Source organism: Apostichopus japonicus, chromosome 5 (assembly GCF_037975245.1).
Source record: "Apostichopus japonicus isolate 1M-3 chromosome 5, ASM3797524v1, whole genome shotgun sequence".
NCBI classification, from domain to species: Eukaryota; Metazoa; Echinodermata; class Holothuroidea; order Aspidochirotida; family Stichopodidae; genus Apostichopus; species Apostichopus japonicus.
In genome coordinates, this window is record NC_092565.1 from 1709927 (window position 1) to 1734714 (window position 24788).

A 24788-nucleotide genomic window follows, 5' to 3' on the forward strand; every position below is an offset into this window, starting at 1 on the left:
GCGCTTCGCGTGCTCTAGCTAGGTTGATACTGTGATAGCTTTAATCTCTCTTGGCATGCATTTTAGCTAGCTACCACAGAATTTAACATGCGTCAAATCTACTTTTCCAAAAATTTACCAAATTGACACCCAAAATATTATCATTGTGTCAGTTTAGCTATAGTATACACAATGCTTGTGAAAGTGTTTTGGTACTTTGTCTCCTATAAAATAGTTGTTTTGCTATTTAAGATTTTCAATTCAACAAGGTTGCGTGCAGTCACCTGAAACAGATATTGTGGCTGGAAACAGTATTCTCCTCCACTTCAACTCCCCCCCCCCCCCCCGCTAACAAAAAGTTACTTGGAACCATAACAGGAAACCAAACAAAATGTAGTAAGATGATGTGGATCACTGTTGAACAGACATGCCTCACAATATGTGTGATTCAGATTTTTTTTAAACTTCTATCTCTTATTTTTTATTATTTTTTGCTTTCTTTTTTTGTTTGCCTCTTGAGCAGCCGTTACACTGAAGTTAATTGCACTTTTTTCTTTGACTTTACATTCGATATGATTCATATTTAGTTAAAGATAGATAGTGCTTATCAAGAATGATAAAGTAAAGTTTGCTCAGTGAAAGTGATTTTACCAATTTTTGTTTACCAGTCTTACAAGCTATTGGAAGTCTTGAATATGTAAGGAACAATTGCTAACTTTATATGAATCAAGAATTGTCACTGACTTGTGTAATGTTTTCAGTGAAGTTAAATCATCATTATTTGTACATCACTAAGAGAATTTTTCCTTACAGAACCTAAGAAAAGGAATTCGGGTATAATATGATCACTCTCATCAAGCTGAATTTCCTGTGTGAGCAGCAAAGTAATTATGTAGCTGGGCACTGTGTAAAACAGAAGTTGCCCTTTGGTTACAAGAGAAATCACAACTTTTGACTAAGCAGCCATTGTGTTATTCAAATTCAGTAAAACATGATCTTCAATGTTTTGCAGTTGTTGGAGCAGAAAACCATCATGTTTTATTTTCTCAAATGAGTAAGAACCAAAAAATCTGTAATAGGTGTGTACATTCACAATGCTACACACTCATCTTTCATAGTAGCATTCTCCTTTGAGAGCTATGTGTGCTTCTGGAGGTCACAGTAACTATAAATCACATCACAAGGCCATTAATCTTGAAACATATATGGGCAACCAGGGTTCTGCCCAGGGTGGATTGAATGCCGGCAGGACTATCTAAGCGGAGCGCCACCATCAGTTGGCGCGGAGCGTACAAGAAAATTTTGGGTTTTGGAAACCCCCCAGATGGCCGGAAACGGCCCTTCCCGAGTATTCTGAGCCACATGTAGACAGCTTTGAAATGAGATCTCATGTCTGGAATTTTTCATAACTAATGAAAAAACTTTTTGAATTTAAATTGTCACGAAACTGATGAAAATTTTAAAATGACAAGTTAGAGTAGCTATATTATGTTATAAAATGAAAAGAGATTTAATCTGTCAGTCAATCTTTAAAAAGTGCAACTTACAGAACTTCCGATATTATGAAACAAACAACGTTCGACAAAGCCCTGTTTCTAGACTGCCTAACAATGAGTACCGTAGCGTGCACTATGCGTACATGTTTATTACTGCAGTGTTTAACCCTACCCAACTACCACGGTACATGTGCTGCGAATTTTCCCAGGTACCTTGCCAAACAACTGTGAGCTCATCCCCTGTCTAACACCTGTTTGTTAACATTTTTTGGCATGTTGCCAGGGAACTTTTCATGGAGTAAACTTTATTCGTTCCACTCTAGAATTAATTAGGTCAGTCAGTAAAGGATCGGTAAAGTTATGCGAAATGATATCTTAGACGTTCAAGAAAAGTAGGTAAAATATCCCCATTACATTTAGGTAAGTAAAACACACCTCAAGCCAACTGACTCCTCCGCATGCACACCCCATGAAACACGAGGCACAGTCCATACCATACACGCATAGCACGATATCAAGGCCCCTTGCTATGGCCATCTTTATGAAAGTTACCCTTGTAATCACATGTTTTAGGCCACTTGGCATGATTAACTCAATGCTAAATATTGTTTCCATGTTCTTGTAGAAAACGTTAACTCCGCAAAATACAATTAGTTGTGATTTTGTAGTTACGTGAGATCCGTATTAACCGCCGAGGTGGTTAGGCTATTTGCTATACACTTAACTATGGTAGGATATTATTTTTTCGGTATTTTTGGAAATGCTAGAAAATACTTTCTTTCCCCCCCCCCCCCGCTTAACACCAGATGTGGTCTTACGGTATATTCATAAATGGATGCACTAGAGCCTTGTTTACATGACATTAGTTGCATTTAGTACGATATGCAAGTTTGGCATGAATTTTTCGAAAGTGCTTTGCTCAATCTTTCGTAAAATTTGAAAGGTGTAGCCTACCACCTTTCCGTACACAATTGGTACACAATTGATTTTCAGTTTTTTTTTTCTCTATACAGTCAAGTGAATAAGTTGTACATTGAGTATAAACTCATCGCGAATGCAAAAAACGATGCGGGGATTTCCAGCAGACAAATGTTTTCTTTGCGGGATTACTGAGTCAGTTGAAGGGAATTCCGCACCTTAGTGGAACACTGAACTGAAGACAAATTCCTGTTTGAGCCGGCTCTTACAAGTTAATTATACATTTATGGTAAAACAGACAATAGCAGTTTGGTGAAAAGAGTGCAGAGGAAGACAAGCACCACACATCATTTGGAAGCTTGAAAGGAGTAATGGAAACTACTTAGTAAAAATAAGAGGAGGTTTCTCCAGATATATCCTGGCCAAGTAGTTTGTTTTTTCTCGCGTGCTGTACATGCCTCAGAGTCTGTTTCTGCCTACCACGAATGCGCTTGCCCACTGTATTTTACATGCTCGAGGATCTGTCTGACACAAACGTCTTGGACATTTCTCCAAAGATTGGCGTGAACTTATACAAACCACAAAATCTTTATTTATATTATTGTTAAAAAATTGCGTGTCATGTGAGATCATGTTTCTTCCACAACACTTAGCGACCGTCTTACAATGTACCAACCAATCTTAGGCCCAGTGATTGTACACTGCGGAAGGCAGGGCTTGAATAAACATTTTTGGGAAGTGGACCCAATTGGCAAATCTGATTGGCTTCTTCGCTTTTCCGAAGCAATTCTGCCAAAATCAAAGGAAAAAATAAGGTAGCTTGGGAGAAATGTGCAAGACCCAATTATCAATCTAAAGCGTTCATGCGGGCATTCTCTGGGCAGTACAGCAAATAGATACGGGAAAATAGCTTTATTTTACTCACCATTTTCCTATTTATGAATTGTATTTTATGCAATTTATACTGGAATAAACGAAACAAAACGTGAAAAGAAAAGGTACACTAGGCTGTACATACAAGGGTGTTAACAAGACTACTCCAGACATGGCAACCCACCCTGCCGGGATGTACCCTTATGCTAAGAAAAGAAAAAAAAATCAGTCAACATTAGAAGCATCAGTGGAGAAACAGCCAGCTGAACCTGGATGCTACTCCCAAAATCATAAAAATAACAAGGACATACCCTGTTGTGTTGTTAGTTTATGTCAACTAGTCAAATTAAGCCATACTCTGATGATCATGAGAAAGTAAAAGAGTGGTCTGAATCTAGGTGATAGCTTCCCAGTCACAAAATGCACAAGCTATAGCTAATTTAAATTTTGATGTGGGCACACTTGGTATTAGAATTGATAATATGGGAAGGAGAAAGTGATTGTTAGTCATATTTTTACAGCAGTTGAACAAAGCAAAAGTCTAGGACGTCACACGTCATAAATTATCAGGTAAGTGAATGACTAAATATTGATTTTCATTTATTCCTTGCCATAAGCATAAGGAAGTTATGCAATAAAGTTGGTGTGTATGTGTGAGTTTCGCTTGCTTTCTGTCAGTGAGGGAATGACGTACGTTCTCCATCTTGGTGTGTATAATGCTTTCTATTGAGTTAAAAGCATATCTTTATAATTGTGAAATCTTGAAATTGCAATAACAATGCAATTACATTTCAGAATTTATTCAAACATGGTAGGATCTTGGTGGGTGATGTTCATTATAGTATATATATTCAGTTCTTGTCTGTTAATCTAGGGGAAGTGGAGGGGCTTAAAACTTAAAGCTTTGGTACACAATATCTCAATAAGGGAATGATTAATGTTTTGAAGAAGTCTCTTGTTTATAATGCTCTTATCATAATGACAATGAGCTAATGAGTTAACAGGGTCAAATGTGAACATCTTCAGACTGTGCTAACTATGAAATATGGTCAAATTTCCTATTCACACTCGGTCATGAAGTTGTGGTATATGTAGGGTATTCAAGAATTAATATCAAGGGTCATTTGAGGTTCAGGTTCAACATTTCTTTTTATTCAAAGTATTCTTCTAATGCTTTTTCTGCTGCAAATAGCATTGGATCTTTTTGAAATTTGGTTGGTGATCCTTAAATCTGTAAATAGTGACTCAAATAAGTTGCTCAGGATTTTTAATCTGCCGAGTGGAACTTCGATTAAATTCTTGGAGTTACTTGGCTGGTGCTGTATATGAATCAATTGGCAGTCATGTGCAATCGATACTATGTGTCATCATTAATGCAGGAACTGCTATGTACTCGACTAGTATAACTTTCAATGTGTGATCTCCATACATTGCAATGGATTAATACCATTGGATATTGACATACTGGTGTTAACAATCAGAAGACATTGAACCGTATTAGCAAGTGTTTGCCGCAAAGTCACATAATGCAATACAGTAGATGTCATATATTCATGCATTGAACTGGTTGCTATAGTTGGACAAAGCATCTGCATTTCACTCTGTATTTTTGTCAGGTTTAAATAGTAGACCAGTGAAACTGTTTCTGTGGGGGCCTGCCGATTCATTAAGCTCAAACAATGCATTTCGTTTGCAAAGGCTAAAGCGTGCTATGAAATTGCATTTTTAGTATGTCATTTTGTGACAGATACATAATTTGCAACAAAACTTACCAATATTCTTGAAAAGGATGGGAAAAGACAAATAAATTGTTTTGCAACATACCAGTTATGCATACAAGTTTGGTGACAAACTGCTACAATCATACGTGGTCTAATTTCTTTGCAAAACGAATCAATTATGCTTGACATTATAACTACCAAGTGAAATAAATGACAAAATCTCCTTTAAATGGTGGAAGAAGGGTAATTTAATTGCTTTTTAAAGGTATTGAAGACTCGCCCCAAACCGCATGCGGACATCTGAAAAAGTTAACTTTCCGTTGCTTGCAAGTGACGTTTCGTTCAAGTTGCTACAAAATGCAGACAGTACAGAAATGAAACCTGATCCGTTGTTATCTTTTATCTAGACCTGAGATGTCCATCGCTGTATTGCTTGTACACTGTGCTGTGGGTATTGTCCGCAGCTGTATATACTGACTGTACACTTGTGTCTAATTACCGATGGTAGCAAGCTGTGTGTGTGTATTTTCTGGGATCAATGGTGGTATCTAACACTTCTGTTACACCTCATTCGAAACTAGGTCAGATTACCAGCATTAGACGTTTCTTTTTGCGTGAGTCTTCACACCCTTTAAATTCCTGGCAAAAAACGCTGGCAATATATATGTGGTAATAACGTGCTGCAGTGTAGGACATCACATGAGAGCACTGACAGCTTGTCTATTTTGAAGGGGGAATGGGATTTCTGAGGTTTATCTCACAGAAAATTGTAAAAAAGGAGCCCTTCTAGGCAAGGGCATACCCCTGACCCACCCAAAAAAATCCAATGTACAATAATACACATACAGTCCCACACACAGAATTAGGGGACTCAATCAGCCTGGTTGGGCATCCCCTGGATCTGTGCCTGGTGTGTGTACCTGTGTATGTATGTGAAACATTTACCAATTTGTAAATATCTCAAGAAGTGAAAGTTTGTTTAATTTCAAATGTGGTGTAGTGACAGTTTCAAACTGTCAATTGAATCCCCAAACTCTTTTCTCGATACTTCAATGCATTTCTGTGTGGGCCATTGGACATTTAAGGTTGTTGCCTGGGCCCTGTTACAGGAATAAAATATTAATCTTTGGATATCAAAATGGCCTATGGGGCCAACACCACTGAAATAATGCTGTCTGTTTATATGCTCAAATTATGTGTGATCCCTAAGCCCTGTATGGATGTTCCCTGGGGCCCGGTACAGATAAAAGTTCTAAATGGTATTTTTTTGCAAATGCAAACTACACAAACAATCCTTGTCTTTTTGCACACGATTAAATCTAGTGTGGCTCATGAGCCCTTTGAGGTTGATGTCAGGACTCAGGTAGAGGGTACAGTTTAGTCATTGATATTTTTGAATATCCATGGAACTATAGGGTTCAGCTCCACTAAAAAGAATCACCTTGAACTCTTCACATTATTAAATCATGTGTGGGACACAGGATCTTTTTGGCTGATGCCTGGATTCTGGTACATCATACAGTTGCTGCAATTGGTATTTTGGGATATCCAATGTCCAAAGGGTTCAATGCCACTTAGAGAATCATCCTGCTCTCTTTTCACATAAATGAACCATATGTGGACCACTGAAGGACCATTGATGGCTGCTGCCTGGATGGGCCATGGTACAGCAAAATTGGTGTTATTGATATTTTTAGATAACCTTTATGTAACAGGTATACTGCAATAAAGATTATCCTTGTCTCTTTTCTATTTTGGATCCGCTATTTGAAGGAACCTAGACAACATACATGCACAGAGTGTGAAACGGTAGCACACATAACCTTGAATCCTGGTCATAAACCGACATAATATGCCCATCAAACCCTTTGTCTCTTTTCACATGCATTTCGGGGTTCCCAGTTCAGTGGAGTATGGCATCGATGCAGACCGCTGAGTAGGTCGAAAGTAAATATGGTCCAAGTGCAGTGCAATACAATAAACTAAGCTCATACTGTATCACTGCAAGATGCCAGTCATCATAATAACGTCACAGATCAATTTAGATCACATGATCACTGCTTTTCGCAAATTCTCACTTTTTAACAAGAAAATGACAAGTTAAGACCGTATTTTACAGCTGTTCCCACATTAGGATTACTTCATTTTTCGAATTTGTGAACAGGAGAGTATTAAGGGTTATCTAACACTTCAGGAGTATGTTGCCCAGGGTTCTGCCGCTGCCGGTCTGCGCCGGTCGGGCCCGACCAGCACGCTGAAATACCGACTGCCACAATCTGCCTGAGTGACTTTTCCGACCGGCACTTATTTTCGATAGGAACTCCAAAAAACAGCAGAGCTCCATAGCCGGAGGGTCGAACGTACAGAAACAATCTGTTTGAGACTAGGGAAAATCCAGTTCATAACTGTTCAAAATATCCAACACATCACAGTGTCATACTTAGTAAAAATTACCAGAGTTCCGCATTCCAAACCAATGACTGTTTTCCGTTTCCAACTCCCGATCGTACTTTTGATAGTTTCATTTATATCTATTTTTATCGCGCGAGACACAGGCACTATCCAGCTAGCTAGTACACATACGGCCGTTAACCTTCGTAGCGGGTGAATTTACTTCATATTGCATTAGGCACGAGTGACAAGGGCTGGAAAACCTTGCGAACCGTCCGAACCAGGTTCGCGGGAAATCCGTGATGCTCGCGGGAAATCCAGCCCGGCTGGCGAAAAAAAAAAATCGGACAAAAAATAATAGAAAAAAAACGGGACGAAGAAAAAACAAAACACAAAGGACAAATAAGTTCATCTATAAAAAACAAAAAGTAAAATTTCACAAGAAAAGTTTCAGAAACAAAAGGAAAATGTTCAGAGAGCGTGCTCGCAATTTTAGTCACAATACCAACGAGTAATGATATGTCCCCAACCCACTTACAAGCTTCAGGGTATACGTGTCACACGGACACACACGGCCCAGCACGGGAAGGTTGCTGTAATAAATCAGCCTCGCGGGAAATGTTTTGAACAATATTGCCATTCCACGTTCTTTTATATTTGTATTGTATGTTGGTTAGTAAACGTTTTCTTTCGTATGAATTTGACTTCTGACCATGCACCTCAACAGAGTTTTTCCAGCTTCCTCTTCATGATAAACTTACCTTACATTTACTCTATACAGTAAACTGTACTTTGTTACTTTGCATTTTACTTTCTACACAGCAGTATTGAATAAAAAGGAAAGCTCATGAGAAAAGATTTCCTCCAATCAAAGCCTAGGATTTTAAAGTACATCACTTGGCAGTAGGTAGACGCTACAACATATGACTTTAAGGGGAAATGCAAATACCCCTTGAGGAGAAATACAGTGTGGTAAAATTTCCTGTACGAAACTGTTTACAGGTTATGTGCAGTGTAAAATGTGGATGAGGGGACGAGGGGAATAAACCATTGTCACTCTGTCACTCTCAGGTACAGTATAGGTGCTGAATATATTATAACTGGAACATCAGCAAAGTTGCTGCTTAATTGGGTATATAGCGCCAAGATTACTGTTTGCAGTATTTTCACTTCAACTATAGGTCTGGAACTTATTTGTGTTCAATTGCAAAGTTGTTGAATAAAGACATTGCATGAAATGATCAGACTGACCACTTTAGGCAGTGTACCACAATTAGGTAATGAACATCCGCCACCCTCTGGAAAATTGTCTTTTGGGCTTATTTCCAGGTATCCTCACTGATTTTGTTACTAAGATTTTTAAGAATACAAGTTTAAGTACAGACGATATGAAAATCAGGACGATTGAAGGAGATTTGACTTCTTTTTCAAAAATGAAGGAGAAATGGTGAGATTTTGCTCGGATAGCAATTTCAAAGGAGCGGGACCACTGCTCTAAACTTCCATGCTGTAACGGTTGATTCACAATTTCTATGCGTAAAATATATTCATTGATATTTAAACCTGTTCGTATTTATAATTTGTAAGCTCGGCAGCAATCTCGTGCAATCTTGCATGGCAAATATTCCCAGATGCAGAATTCTTCACATTACAGTACCGCACAATGGTTAGTTTAAATTGTTTTGTGTAAGAGGCCGAGACGTCTCTCACTGGGCATTATTCCTCACAGACTGCACAATCTTTGTGCAGATAGGCCAACAATACATGTCGCTTAGACACGATTTACTATCTATGACACACCTTATTCAAGTGAAGTGAATGTCCTCATATGCTGAAGGAATAGCTGTAACTTAAGACTGCCTTAACTGAGCCGATATTTGCAAGAGTCCAAAGAGGTAGGCTACATTAATATTTATGTTATGGTTTAGATGTAAGTTTACCCCGGACCTAAAGGCTTCTTCCTGTCCAATTGTATATGTATTCCATCGAATGTGCACTTTGTAGTTGTTTGTATAATTATTATTTGTATTTGTATTTGTAGTTTTCACGAAGGTAAACAAAGAAACGAAGAAGAATAAATAAAGAGCAACCTTCCGTAGAAGACTCGGTCTTAATTTTTTGACGGCTACAGTTACACATCCCTTTTAGCTCAAAATCTTGATTTTAAAGGTATGGAAATTTACAAGTGCCATGATAGGCCAAGCCATCAGCTATGAGGAGATGGGTAGAAATGTCATAAAGGGCATATCCTCTATGCCCTAGGGGCCCTTTAAGGTGACAAGTTTAGTGTGTAAGTCAATGGAGAAGAATAATTGTGGTATAATGCTTATAAATGAGAAATGTGATTTCTTTCAATTTAGCCCAAAAAAAGCAAGTTATAGGCTAACATTGTCAGGCTACTGTAGCCGTTGATATTTCAGGTGAAATGTTTCATGATTTCATGCTTGAGTGATTTTGAGGGGGAGAATGCTTATTTAGCTAAAAAATGGATTTTCAGGGTTGAGATCATATAACTCACAACTAAACACCTCATTTAATTTGCATGGTTCAGATGCATGAATATATAAGTAGGCCCAGGCCCGTAGCCAAGATTTTTTACACAAAGGGGCACCATAGTATCAAGGGGGGGGGGCACAAATCATTTTATGAGAAAATAAATATAACGCATTATTGTGTTCGAGAACGAGTCACATATAATATCATGCAGTTACAGATACACATGCAACGATTGCTCTTGTATTTATATCACCAAACATCATTGCATGAAAAATGGTTGAGAATATTGTACTACTGTACTTTTTATTGTACTGTCACAAGCCTGGCCAAAAATTAATCGTTGACACTTCCTAAAGTAAATTTTTTATCTCGGAAAAAAAAATGCGTATAGTAAGAAAAAGACATGCAATGCATGCATATGAGATGCATTCAGAATATGCATTCTTAAGCAACTGACAGTCGGATTCAGCAGTAAATAAAAAAGCAAATCACACTGTTTTTTTTTGGGCTTGACCCTACGGACCTTTTCTATAGTGAGTGCCTCATGAAACATTTCTGTAGGACCTACGATTTTATATTTAAATGAGAGTAATACACAATTTTAATAGGTCCGATGCACACTTAGTTTCTTTTGATACAAATTATGATATAAACAGTGGCGTAGGAAAGGGGGGCAGGGGGAAATGCCCCCTGGTGGAAATTTTTTTAAATCGGAAAATCAGGGGTTAAATTTACCAAATTTTGCCCATTTTTCTTGAAAATTCGAAGAAATATCAGCAAATCTGGATGTCTTGCCCCCTCTGGAAAAAGGTCAAAGAAAATTCGGAAAATCGCGGTGAAAAGTCGGAAATTTTTAGAATTTTGCCACTCTGGAAAAAAGTCTAGCTACGCCACTCAATATAAGTACTGGTCTTCAGCCCCTTCTCTTTTGAAAATCTTGGAATTTCATTGCCACTTTAACATTTCTTTATATAATAAATTGAATATAATTACCCAATCTTCCTGACATGACACTAGCTCCTTCATATGATTGGCTAATAATCTTTTCAGGTTACAGTCCTGCCTTTTCAATCACGTCAATTATAGCATTTGCCGTACTTTCTGCTGTGAACAACAAAAGTTGCTTAAACTTTTCCCCGAGTAAGAAATCGTACAGCTTTTGCAATTCCCCCACAGTTTCATTATTTCCCCGAAATGCCATTTCATTCATGGCAAGAAATTTAATTACATCAAAGATACTGCAAAGATAATACCTATTTTTCTCCAGTTGTCCTTCACACAGTTGCTGATGAACCCCACTTCCCTGATGACTTCGGATATCTCTTTCTCTCCACAAGTTCATAGCCTGAATGTGAGTCTCTGACCCATTGTGCTTAACGAAACCCTCCCCTTCTCCATTGCAGATTACCACTGATTAAATCCTTGTATGGTGAATGTTCTGTCTTTTAATAATCTAATTGGTGCAAAGTTTCTACAGGCATAACAAAAAACCCGGTCCGTTGAGATTGAATACTCTATCCATGGGTATTGATCATACCACCCCTTATTGAATGATCTGTGCCTTGCCCCAAAGTTTGTAGGCGAATATGACGCTAAAATTGGTCTCTCGGGCAAATCTTTGCCCAGATCTGATCGGCATCCTGAGGAAGAAGTAGGGGCTGAAGACTTTCCCTTGACAAGGAAGCGATCTATATTGTAGGTAGTGAGGCAGAGCTCTAAAACAAGTGTATGATCACTGTGCAACGTTTCGATTGTATTGTGAAGGGGTGTAGAAACGCGCGTGTGAAGGGGTGTAGAAACGCGCGTATTATTTGTATACATAACATGTTTTACAGTAGAATGAAGAACCTGGTGAAAATTCAGGTAGCCTATACAGGACTTCTATTGAGAGTTTGCAGTTTCAGCATAGAAATACTATAGTGGGTGGGAACGTGCGGGTGGGGATCAGGGTGGGTGGAAAGGGAGGCTGCAAACTATACTCTTCGAAATTAAATTCTTCAAACTAAACAACAACTTGCAATTCATATAAACAACAAAATTTTAACAATTTTATTCGTTTAATTTCATGCAATTTTTTTTTCTTACCATCTTTTTACAAGGGGGGGGCCCGGACCCTTGCACGGAGGGGCACGGCCCCCCGTGCCCCACCCTGGCTACGGGCCTGAGTAGGCCTACTGGTTTCACACTGGCTTCTCCCAAAATGTGCCCTGAAATGGGCATGGCCCGGCTTAATCCACCCCCTTTTACTTATTTGAAGACCAGGGGAAAGGTGTAGAATTTGAAATTGTGTTTCATATAGGAACAAATATGCATGAAATGTAAATGTAACAGAAAAATGTGGTATTGCAGTCCTTCACTAGTCACTTGTGAGGCTACTTTTAACTTCATTTAACACAAGCACTGTTCAGAGGGCGCCCTCTATCTTGAAATCTCAATGAATAAACACCTAAAAACACATACTTTACAATATAAATTCTGCCAGTTGTAAACTTTATCATGCCGTCCAGTTATCTACTTGGAGCATTTAAACTTTTTAAATTTCAAATAAGATTAAATTCACATCTGCAAAATCTTGTTATACTCGTGTTTCTTTTGCTCTATGCCAGGTCTGGGACCCCCCCCCACCCTCTCCCAGCCCGATTATCATCTCCTTAGAAAGGATTCGCAGAACCTGGAGACAGGGTTTTTGCATTATATAGGACTTTTGAAGTGCAAAATAATCAACAGAAGGAATTTTTCTAGAGAATTTAAGAAACAGTTGGATTGACAACACAGCAAAGGGGCTCGAGCAGAAATCCATTTTAAGCTCAAATTTGACCCAACTAGCTTTAAAAAAATTAATAACATGGCTCAACTGGAAAGAATATTTACAGAAACTTTAATGCCTTGTAGTTCAGTTTACCCAAGGACAAAAACAAAACTTTCACTTAAGGTCGCATACTACAATTAGGTAATGTACATCCGCCATAAAAGTGCCTAAAATGAGCCATGGTTGGTTTTGGCTTATCTCCAGCTATGATCATCGATTTTGTTACTAGGATGTTTAAGAGTACAAGTTAAAGTACAGATGATATGAAAATCAGGACGATTGTAGGAGATTTGACCTTTAGTAGAAAAATGAAGGAGAAATGGTGAGATTTTGCTCAGATAGCCATTTCAAAGGGGCAGGACCACTGCTCTTAACTTCCACCCCTTGTTGCTCAAAATCTTGATGTTAAAGGTATGGGAATTTACAAGTGCCATGATAGGCCAAGTCATCAGCTATGAGGAGATGGGATGAAATGTCATAAAGGCATATCCTCTATGCCGTAGGGGCCCTCTTATGTGACAAGTTTAGTGTGTAAGTCAATGGAGAAGATTAAATGTGGTATGGTTCCCTAATGATGTAAATGAGATCTCTGCAGGTGAAATTTTTTCCAACCGCACAATAAACTTTGGAATTAGTTGTTAATTTTAAACTTGACAGATACCTTCCAAGTTTCATGAACTCACTGATCCTCCAATAGAAGAGGTTCATTCTTATATGTACTTAAGAGGTTATTACCAAAGAAAAACTTTCTCCCCACTATTTGTTTCAAGTTGTTAGTATTTTCACTTACTGTGTTATGTGTTAGGGTGGCAGCTGTGAGAATATACTTCTTGAAATGTTTAAAATGGTGTATAAATTGTGATAAGGATTCACCAGCTGTTCAGGCTGAATTTTACTAAGTGTTACTGTGTCTCCAACTCAAGCTTCATTGGCTTAAATAAAGATCACCCCTTTTACACAGTCATCTTTCTGAGCAAATTATTGCCATAGTGGAACTTAAAGGCAATCTCTCAGCTAGAAATTTTTTAGAGGGCGGGCCAATTTCATAGGTTTCGCTGGTACACCTTTACTCCACTTTCTGATTTGGTCACGTGATACGGTATATGTAATATACTGCCACTGTACAGTGTATATACTGTATGCTAATATACGTAATGTATTGCACAGTTTCATGCAGTGTTAGCATAACACACGTAGCGTGTATTGAGGTCGCCGCGCTGTTTAATTAGGTGGAAGGCACAGGTTGCTTTATTGTGGGTCCCTATGCCAAGTTTAGCAGTGAGCGAAAAAGGGACAGAGAATTGCAGGCATGAAAAGTGTACTTGAGCTGGTACTACGTGGACTGGGTTTCCAAAACGATCTACTGGAACAGATATCGGGATCGACAAAATAACCAATGCTACCTTCGCAGAGCATTTACTGGCAGATCACACGAGAAGGTAGGCAGCAAATTATGCTAACAACTAACTTTTATTTAGTTATTTACTATTTAGGCTACAGTATACTGTTAACGGCCGAAGTGTTTGGTCTGCGCAGGGAGTTGTTCCATAACAACTCCCTGGTCTACCCTAGGCTTCCTTGTTATATTGTTCAATAGATCGATGTTAGGCCTACTTAGGAGTAGCTAGGCCGACAACCTAAGGCAACTAATACACAGAGAGGCATAGGCTAGTACTGTAGTAGTAGTATAGTCAGTATTGCAAAGTTTGGAACACTGCGAAGTTCGGACACCCCTAAGAAATACACGATTTCACCATGACAACCTACAGCAAGAGCATATTGCACGAAAAACTGAGAAGCTACAGTTATTTTCTCTCCAAAATGACCCAACCATATCAAGTATATTTCAGGTGATTTATACCATGAGATATAGTTTTGGGTTGTTTTAAGGCTTAGGTGACCGAACTTCGCAGTGTCCATGCTACTGCAGTGCAGGCTGTTGTACTTACTGTAGCCTAGCCTAGACCGAACATTTTTTGAAGTGTTATTTATGCTTTTCTACTTATATTCGCCTAGTAAGCATTATTTATTTATTTGTTTGCCACAAAAGTACAAAGTGGAGGAAGTCTTCCATAAAGCTTAAAAGCTTAACAATGTGGAAGACTCCCTGAAGAAAGAAAAGAAAAGAAAAGAAAAAACAAAATATATATATATATATATGTGTCTGAATACATACATAGATATAAGTACAAATTAAATGTTCAATATATATACATTATCAGTGTGGAAGACTGCGGTATCATATGTGTTTGGTTTATGATTTGGTAGCTTTGCAAATATGAATAGGCCTCATGCCTACATCAGTGAAATATGGACAAGGATTGGTAGGGAGATCTCCCCACAAGAAAATAAAAAAATAAAACTTGAAACAATTGCAACTTCTCATCATAGGCGTAGGAGGCGGGGGGGCTGGGGGGGCTGCAGCCCCCCCCAATCAAATATTTTTGTAAAAATTCGGGCAGTATGCTGAGAATTTTTCGGGCACCTACTGAAAGAAAAAAATGGCAATGATGTAGCTAAATGATACCAAATTACCAATAGTTTAAAAAACATGTCCTTGGTAATTTAAATAAAGTTTTAAGCTTGCCCGACTAATTCGCCATTTCTAATGTAAAAAAAAGAGTTTTGACATAATTGGCCCTCCATGCTTGTTCTCCATCTACAAAAGACATTTCGTGGCTTACACTAGCAACCCGCAGTATATTACGCAACTTTCACGGACCGTACGGTTCAAATTTCAATTACTAAATGATGAGTCTATTTAGAAATTAGAAGTGATATATGAGTGTAGCGGCGTAATCTGACACCGATACTGTTCCGTCAACTGTTAGCGCCCTTAATTACCATTTCGTTGTTTACACTAGCATCCCGCGGTATATTACGCAACTTTCACGGACCGTACGGTTCACTTACTAAACGACCAGTCACATATGGGTGTAGCGGCGTAAATTGACACCGCTACTGACCCTTCTGTTCCGTCAACTGTTAGCGCCCTTATTAACCATTGTGGTATCGCTACGCTAGTGCGAATTTACACCACTTCGACCGCTCAAAACGACGAGCTACCATTACCAACGACGTTAATGGCCTACATCAATCGCCTTTTATTTACTTTCGGATAATTATTATCAACTCGGGAAACGTTCTTTTCCGACCGCTAGAGATAAATTTTATTGGAACCGTTTTCCCTCATTTCGTTGCATTAATTTTGCGTAATTTTGTGAAGGATTTAAACATAACTTTTAATTATGGATGGATCCTGTATTTTACTTCGCAACGGACCGACCCAGTGGACCGGAGTTATTTTGCCGTGCTAGAGCCTAGACGAACTGGTGAGTAATAATTTCGTTTAAATTTGATACGCTAAATGAGTATTAAGCGTTATGTAGGCCTACAAGTTACAACAGTAAACACTGCTACTTTACCTGTTTATCAGAATTATCAAACAGTGGGGCCGTGGTAAATGTACGTTATGTTGGTTTGGCTATTTCTTTGATGTAGAATGTTGGTTGATTTTATTCACGTATGATATAGGGTTAACTTGGTTCAATTTTTTTTATAGGTTTAGCTTATAGCCTTATAGGCATAGGCCTACCACAGGACCAGCCAGTCGGCAAAGGCCTGTCAGATAGCAGACCTGTCAAGTACCTGTTTGACCCCCAAATAGTGAGAATAACATTTGTCTGGGCAAAAATAGGAAGAATAAGGGGGAAATAGGGAGGTTGGTAATTTTTAACTGAAATGATATAAATACTCCTAAATAAATAGTCTACAGTACCGCTCACGTATAACTGGACATGTGTACGCGCACAGGATCGTATAAAGACGCATAAGTACAATCGCGTATAAACTCGTTGACAAACAAATTGCCGCGTAGTTTGCGTAGACACCTGGTATAATCCATGTACGAGTTTATATTGTGCTCAATGCATAGGGATTCAATTCGTCAAAAGAATGAGTAAGATATGTTTGAAACAGCCGTTTCTTAAATCGTTGTTTAAGACGTGATATTCACCTAGCAGCGAAGAGGACGCAGGTAAAGTGTTTGCCAGCATAGAAATTAACTGTTTTTCGTCGTATAGTACAAATAGCCTTCAGACGAACTGCACACATACGGAACGCCGCACCGCGTATACAGACAAGTTACAACTTGTGTATATATTAAACTGAGAGCATGATGGCATATGCAAAGTGTACGCCGTACTACTGTACTGTATTAACGACCTTGCGCGAAATCCGAGAACTGACAAAGCAGCCTGCTATTGGTTGAGAGTCCCGCACAGCACGTGTCAGTCGTAACGTGTGTGTAAACAACAATCAATCTATTGTTAGATCAGGGAGCGTTAGAGTAGCAGCTTCCTGGTTAGATTACACTTATTACGCGAATAAGCATAGGACTAACAATTGGATATTTTCAGATATGTCGCAAGTGATGAAACATAAAAAACAGGTAGGATAGAATATGAAACCGGGAGGCCGGGCGATTCGGGTAAAAACAGGGAGTCTCCCGGTAAAACCGGGAGAGTTGACGGGTCTGCTTGCAGCCAGGCTTTTCGCCTATATGCAAGGCTATAGGCACAGAGAAACGGTGCCAATAGTGAATACCCTTACAGAAATTACATTTATTGGTAAGATATAAAAATCCATAGGGGGCGATCATAGGGTGGGAGATGACTTGGATATAAATTCTATCTCTATGAGCCATATTCCTCTATTGGCCTCATTAAAATTCCATAGGAAACTTGGAACTTTAGTTTTGGACAGATACATTTGTATGCTTACTTCCTTTGTTCCTTCCAGAAAATGTCATCATCTAAAGGATCACGAAAACGCCGGGCCTCTCGGATTCGGGTCGTATGTGGTGAATGTGGAAAGGAGATTGACTCAGATTACAAAGATAAACACAATGCAAAACACACAGGGAAGAAAGTAGTCTACACTGTCCCTTTAGATCCATCACAGGGAAAGTTAAGTTTTCTCCGCAAGTCTACTCGTCCATCTAGCGATGACAATGTGGAACCCCAAACAAGTGACGTTGCGCCATCTACATCAGGAACTGGTAATGTCACTGAAAAGATCCCTGGCCATTCTCAATCTAGTATGGCAATCATGGGCGGCGATCATGGGGGGGACGGGGGGGACATGTCCCCCCCAATATTTTAGGTGGGGGGATATAGTATCTAATATCCCCCCCAATATTTGGTGGCATAATTTTTTTTTAAGCATATGTTTTGTATTTTTTTATGATATCGCTAGTAATTTCAAAATAGAAAATGCTTAGATGCAACTTACAAGGCCTGAAGTGCCATTTCCATCGATCTGGGGGGCATTTTCGGCCAAAATTTTCTTTTGCGCTTCGCGCCAACTTATGGTGGCGCTACGCTTAGAAAGTCTGGGTACAAGCTTTGCCCCTCCCTTGGCTAATTCCTCGCAAGGCGCCTGTCTAACCGTGTTACAATTTGTTACTATATATGACCGAAAGTAGTTTTTCTTTTTTTTCGAAATGAATAGCTAGACGGACAGCATCCGTAATGAAATAAGTACGTACAATAATAAATATATGATCCACATCGATATGGGTTCACTGGGTTTCCATTTGGCCTGTTTCCTACAAGATTTCTAACCGCAGGTGCGTAGCCAAGGGAGGGGGGGGCAAAGGGTGGAGACCGCCCCTCCCCCTCAAGCATATTTTTTGGTATTTTCTATGATATCGAAGTTTTATAGTAGACGTTATAAGAGGTTTTAATATTTGTACAGCAATAATTTAACTGTGTCTGAAGTTTCGAAAATTCCTTGACCAACATTCTTTATCATACTTCCCTCTACTCGTTCAATTTTGACCGGTCTGTTAGGGGTTGAGGTTTTTTTTTTCTATATTGGTTGTCCATAGATGAAATTTTGTGCAACATTATGGGTATGTTTTGAAGTGAATTTATTATTCAAATTCTGAACAAATAATGGGCTTAAAACCTTGAAAAGTGGGGCTGACGGGTATTGTGGGGCGTTACGTAGAATTACCTACAAAAGCAATGATCTACAGGAGATGCAATGAGGTCGAACATGATGTGTGAATGGTGACAATCTTGAAAAAGGTTATGAATGAAAAAAAAAAAACTATTAGGAAAAACTTGGTTCTCAGGCAAAAGTGTACATCTGGTTGGTCATTTTCAAGCCCGAGAAGTGCCATTTCCGGTGATCTGGGGGCTATCAAAACCAGAAATTTTCTTGTACGCTGCGCGCCAACCAATGGTGGCGCTCCGCTTTGATAGTAATTTGCCTGCAAATGTCCCCCCCAATATTTGAAACAGATCGCCGCCCCTGATGGCAATTGTACCTTGCCTACCTGCAGTATTAGATATGGACAGCCCAAGTCAGGAGTCCCGGGATATGCCTACATCAAGCGATAAATGTGATGAAAATATTCACCAAAAAGGAGAAATTTCAAGTGATGAGGATAGTGTGGATGATGGTGATGGTAAGGATTCTGTCCAACATGATGTCGCGAGTCCAAATGTTGTTAAGATTGACTCACCACCTTCTGCTTCAGGACCAAATCAACCAATTATTATGGAATATCACCCAAAAAAATGTGGAAAGGAAACTTTTCAGAGAGATTTTCAATCAGAATGGTTTAAAATCTATCCATGGTTGTCATATGACAATGCTACAAACTGTGGCACCTGCTTTGCATGTAGAGAATTCATGCACACAGATCATTTCCTTTTCGAAAACTGGAAGAAACCAGAACGCTTAAAGAAACATACAAAAAGTAAAACACATCTCGATGCAATGACGAAGTGGATGCAATATCGCGCTGCAAAGAAACAGAACATGACCATTTTGACACAGCTGGATAAGGCCCATGAACAAAAGGTAGCACAAAATAGAGCATACATAAAGGTGATAGTAGAATGCTTGATTTTCACTGCTCAACAAAATATTGCTCAAAGGGGAAAGCACGAGGACAGAAGCCGTATTCATGAAGTATCGGATATCAATAGAGGTAATTTTTTAGAACTTCTACACATGCGTTGCAAAGATATTCCTTGGCTAAGTGAAAAATTGCAAACCCAGTTGGGGGAACATGCTCAGTGGACATCACCAGATATTTGTAACGAAATACTTGAAATTGTTGCAAATCTTGTCCTCCAGTTGATAAGATCCGAATCAAGGACAACCGGATTGCAGTCACTTATAATGGACGAAACCTCGGATATTAGTCATATCGAACAAGTTGCGATGTGCATTCGCTATATTTTTGAGGGGAAAACTAAAGAGTCATTTATAGGATTTTATCCCACCAAGTCCACAGATGGCGAAAGTTTGTACAAGTTAGTGTTAGAAGTGTTTGGTAAACTCGATTTACAACTAGACACTATAGTTGGAGAATGTTTTGACGGCGCTTCAAACATGAGTGGAGTAAACCGTGGATTAGCTACTCGCATGAAAGAATGTTCACCATTAGGCATATATGTTCACTGCTATGGACATTTGTTGAATTTGGCGATTCAAGACACCTTGACACCAGGTCCATTGCGTAATGCTCTTGGAACTACGCAGAGCCTGTACAATTTTCTAGAAGGAAGTCCTAAGCGACATGCTGTATTTAGTGACATAGAAGTTGACAAGGAACACATGATCCACTCTCTTAAATCACAGAGTGTTACCCGCTGGTCATGTCGCTGGCAAGCAGTTAAAGCCGTTCTTAGCCAGATGACTCGTATAATCAAAGCATTGCTCACACTTTCCGAGGATCGAGACCCAAAGACTTATTCTGATAGTCGTGCACTTCTAAATGCTGTATGTGATTTTGAGTTTGTTTTTGGTTTATATGTATTCAAGTTAATACTATCGAATACTAGCAGCCTTAGTCAGTACCTCCAGGGAAAGTCAGTGGATGTAATATCGGCAAAGAGGAGTGCAGATGCAACAAAACAAACATTAAAAGATTGTAGAAATGATGAAATGTTTGAACTTGTTTGGAAACAAGCTGAACTCCTCGGTAACAACATCAAAGAATGTATAGCGGATACAGACTATGAGTTCAAGGAACCAAAGCTTCCAAGAGCACGTAGGCCACCTCGTCGACTTGAGGGTCTCATGGGGACAACAGGAGCTGGCGAAGCACAACAGTACACCACTCCACGAGATTATTATCTTATCGATACATATTTTTGTAGCATAGATAAAGTGGTTTCCGAGATGGAATCGAGGTTTGATGTCGATGACCAGAGCGTACTTTGTGCACTCGGTGACGTCGTATTAAATGAAGCTACAACTGCAAGTAGTTATGATAAAGTAGCAGGATATTATGATTTAGATCGAGACATTCTCGAAGCTGAAAAGAAGAGTTTTATCAACTGTAGAAAACAAATAAAGCAAACCATTCCTCTGGATTCTGGTCATTCTGCCGCAAATGTTGTGGAATATATGTACGCGTACGACCAACATGACATTTTGTGTACATTTTATAAGTGTGCATGCATTCTTGCAACTATCCCAGCAACGTCGTGTTCCGCCGAGAGGGCTTTCAGTGGCCTACGCAGATTAAAAACATATTTACGAAACACTATGGGACAAGAAAGACTCAATAACCTTGCAATTCTGAACATTGAACGAGTGTTTACGAACAAAATAATGGAAGGACAAATGGAAGACATTATAAACATTTTTGGAGGCAGGCGGGGCAGAAATTGTTACTTTCACTGAGAACTTTTTTTTAGGTGCACCAGCACCTATATATACGGTAAGTTACAAGTGTAATTTTCAGTGGTTAAACTTATAGTATTGATAGAAATAAATATCACCAATATATTAACACGCTGGAAGCGCGCGGAGCGCGGGAAAAATTTTGGTTACATTTTTTTCGGGCAAGTCGTTACAGCCCCCCCAAATCAAATTGGGCTCCTACGCCTATGCTTCTCATGAGCGGAGCAAAAGTAGAACTACTGTAGCCTAGCTCCAGGCCCAGATATATACAATGATGCCCCATGCAGGGCCAACCTCAATTTGGTGGTTTACTGTCAAGAGCATTTTTTGATCAAGCGTCTGGGCATACTTATTTTGTAACTGTAAGTCTAGTGTTCAGTGAGGGACAGGGGCCTATACTCAATAAAGTAACTGTTTTCATTTCCTACTTTAGTCAGAGTTCCTAGTGCACACAAATAAAATAGTCTGATAACTTGAAAATTAACTGCATATCTGCCTGCATGGTCATTCTCAGTTATAGACTACTAATTTGTGTAGCCATTTCATTTTTGTCTTTTTTTTTGTCTGAGCATGGGTTCTTAAATGGTGAAAGAACCTCGAATCTACTAAGACATTGGGTTCTTTTTACTTTTAAAAGTCTAATATGCATATAGGCTATGGTTTTTACATGGCTTCACTTGCTTGTCAATCCGCATAGCCACTTTAGCTGTGAATGATTCTTCACTTGCAAAGAAAAAATGTACGCATAAATTTAAACTCTTTCTATCCCAAAATAGAGTACTGCCTAATATCCCCAACTTATTAGTAATTAAAAAAAATGGTAGCGGCTACCTCATTTCCTGGTTACTGTAGTGTAAAGTTATATAAGTAAGTTTCCAAATGGAAGTCAAAACTCAACAGCCTTCTCAGAAAGAAGCTACACTAGCTCTACAGGCTCCTTTTAGTGGGGGGCCCCGACACTCAGTCATTTCAACTTGATGCAAAAGTTTCGTTTTCACTACTAATTTGAAGGTCAGGGTCTGTAAAACAATTTTGGTTCGAGTGTCAAGCACTCAATATTTGTTTTTGTTTTTTTGGGCCCATTATCCAAAATGGCGGCCATCGAAAATCGTGAATTACAATTTTTCCTGGAAAAAGCTCATAATTCAAAAAAAAAATGGACCATAATACTCCATATACGTTTTAAGTATGCCTATGGACCTATAATCAAATTAAATTGGCTCCATAGGGGGGAGGGGTCAAAATCCTTAAAAGAAACCCTTTACCACCCCTTCCCCTCAAATTTGGTAAAAGAACTGGGTTAGGGGTGTATGGAGAGGAATTGGTAATTCACCTGCAGGCTTACAGCACACCGAACCCCATCTGAGATCAACTTTTATACTTAATAATTTAAAAACGATTTCTACGGCAGGATAAATATTTACCGCGCCTTTCGATTGCGAATTTAGCTTACTGAAGTGCGCGATAAGTCAATGCATGGCGCTCAGGGAATGATTACATGGCATGGCACTAGTAAGAAAGACAACTGAGCACCTCAACTCACACCAAGCCCCTGTTTTGGTAGTGGACCAACCACTCTATGACCTTGCAAACAAAATCAGTGGACCTTCCCTGACATCTTCGGAGAAGACAAGTTTGTGTTGATGCTAGATGGGCTCCATATTGAAATGGCTTCATGGAGCACCATGGGAGATCTTTTGCATGGGTCTGGATGGCCAGAAGCCCTGAAAGAAGCTGGGCTAGTAAAGACAGAAGCAGCAGCCGCATCATTTATGAAAGCGTCCAATGTAATGAGAACAAGATATGCCCATCAAGTTACTGTTGTGGTCTCGACAGCCTTCTGAAACGAGCCTACGAAGACAGTGGAACCGAGATCACCTTTGAGAATTGGGTCATGGTAGCTTCTCAAGATAGCCCAACTTTCAAATTCTGGCTTCTCGTACACAAGTACCAACAGATCATACTTATGTTCATTCGGGCACATCAGGAACGGAAGTTTGAACTCATGGTCACTACCCTGCGGAAGCTTGTGCCTCTGTTCTTTGCTTTCGATCACCAGAATTATGCCAGGTGGATTCCTATCTTTATCCGAGACCTGGAAAGTCTCCCAGATAGCATCCAGGTAGTGTTTGAGAGGGGAAACTGGATGATAACTCGAAGCAATCGGCGTTTTTCATCCTTACCAATTGATCATGTACATGAGCAAGCAAACAAAAGGGTGAAAGGAGTTGGTGGCATGATTGGTCTCACGGAGAACCCTGCCATGCTTGAAATCAGCCGCGTCGTTGAGGAGTTCATTGGAGTAAACGACAACGAGGATGATGAAGAACTCCCTCATCATGAGGAAGGATATGCTTCTCAGCACCGATTTCAACGCCATGTCAAAGATCTGACAGAGGTGTTGCTGAGCAAGGTGAGTCCTTTTGAGGAGGAAAGTAATGACCTGGTTACATTGAATAACAAGGTGTGTGAGTCTGTGGCTGCTGCCGAATCTGTCCATAAATTCGAATCTATGGGGCAAGAGCAGTACAAGAACTTCAGGGAGAGTGTGCTTGATTCAAATGTTACACTTCTGACAGCACCGATCAAGCGGAATAACTTACTGTCTTTCCATGAGAAGAAAACAAAGAAGAAGACAGCAACTAAGCTGAGAATGCAGCACTTCAAACGTCATGCAGAGCTCTATGGGCAAGCCTTTGTTGTGCTAGACAGCCATGGGGGTGATTTGGAGGAGTTTTTTCAGCACGAATCTTCCCTATACCCACCTGCGTTGTCATCCGAAGGGTCTCTCAACTCTTGTACAAAATCAGATTTGTTAGTATACATCATGGAAACCAGTGCAAGTAGCACCATTTCTGTCGAAGAGGAGCTGATTGCGCCAGATCTTTACGACTTCATTGTTATTGACGGTGGAGTACTGATACACTCCGTTCCTGGTACAACTTTCCAAGGCAAGACCTTTGATACATATTTCGACAAGGTATTCTGCCCAAGAGTTCGCCACGACTTGAAACGATCGACTAGAGTATGCATTGTCTGGGACCAGTATCGGGCACTGAAAATCAAAGGAGGCACAAGGGAAAAACAAGGAACAGGCACCCGACAACCAAAATGGTACTGCCAAAATCCCCGGAAATTGGCAGAAGTTTCTGGCGAACACTGATAACAAGAAGGAATTGTTCTCATTCCTGTCAAGGAAGATAACAGAAGGACAGTTCCCAGATGACAAGAATGTCTACGTTACTGCAGGTGATCAAGTTCACAATGTTGGCAACAGTCAACTGATGAATCAATGCAACCACAAGGAAGCTGACACTCGTGTCCTAGTACATCTTCATTCTTCTCCACGCCCTCCAAACATCTTCACTTGGGATGGTTCATACTGGAGACACAGAT

At 39.5% G+C, this 24788-nt stretch overlaps 2 protein-coding genes across 3 annotated transcripts in view; one reads left to right on the forward strand and one right to left on the reverse strand.

Moving 5' to 3' along the window:
• The window catches only part of LOC139967256 (uncharacterized), a 150182-nt gene that overhangs the window by 14707 nt on the left and 110687 nt on the right, over nucleotides 1–24788 (reverse strand). The window lies entirely within an intron of this gene.
• Nucleotides 15064–21672, forward strand: LOC139967249 (zinc finger MYM-type protein 1-like). Its single transcript, XM_071970851.1, has 2 exons — nucleotides 15064–16015; nucleotides 17484–21672. Exon 2 carries the CDS (start codon nucleotides 19005–19007, stop codon nucleotides 21390–21392), a length of 2388 nt encoding a protein of 795 aa, XP_071826952.1. The 5' UTR covers nucleotides 15064–16015; nucleotides 17484–19004; the 3' UTR covers nucleotides 21393–21672.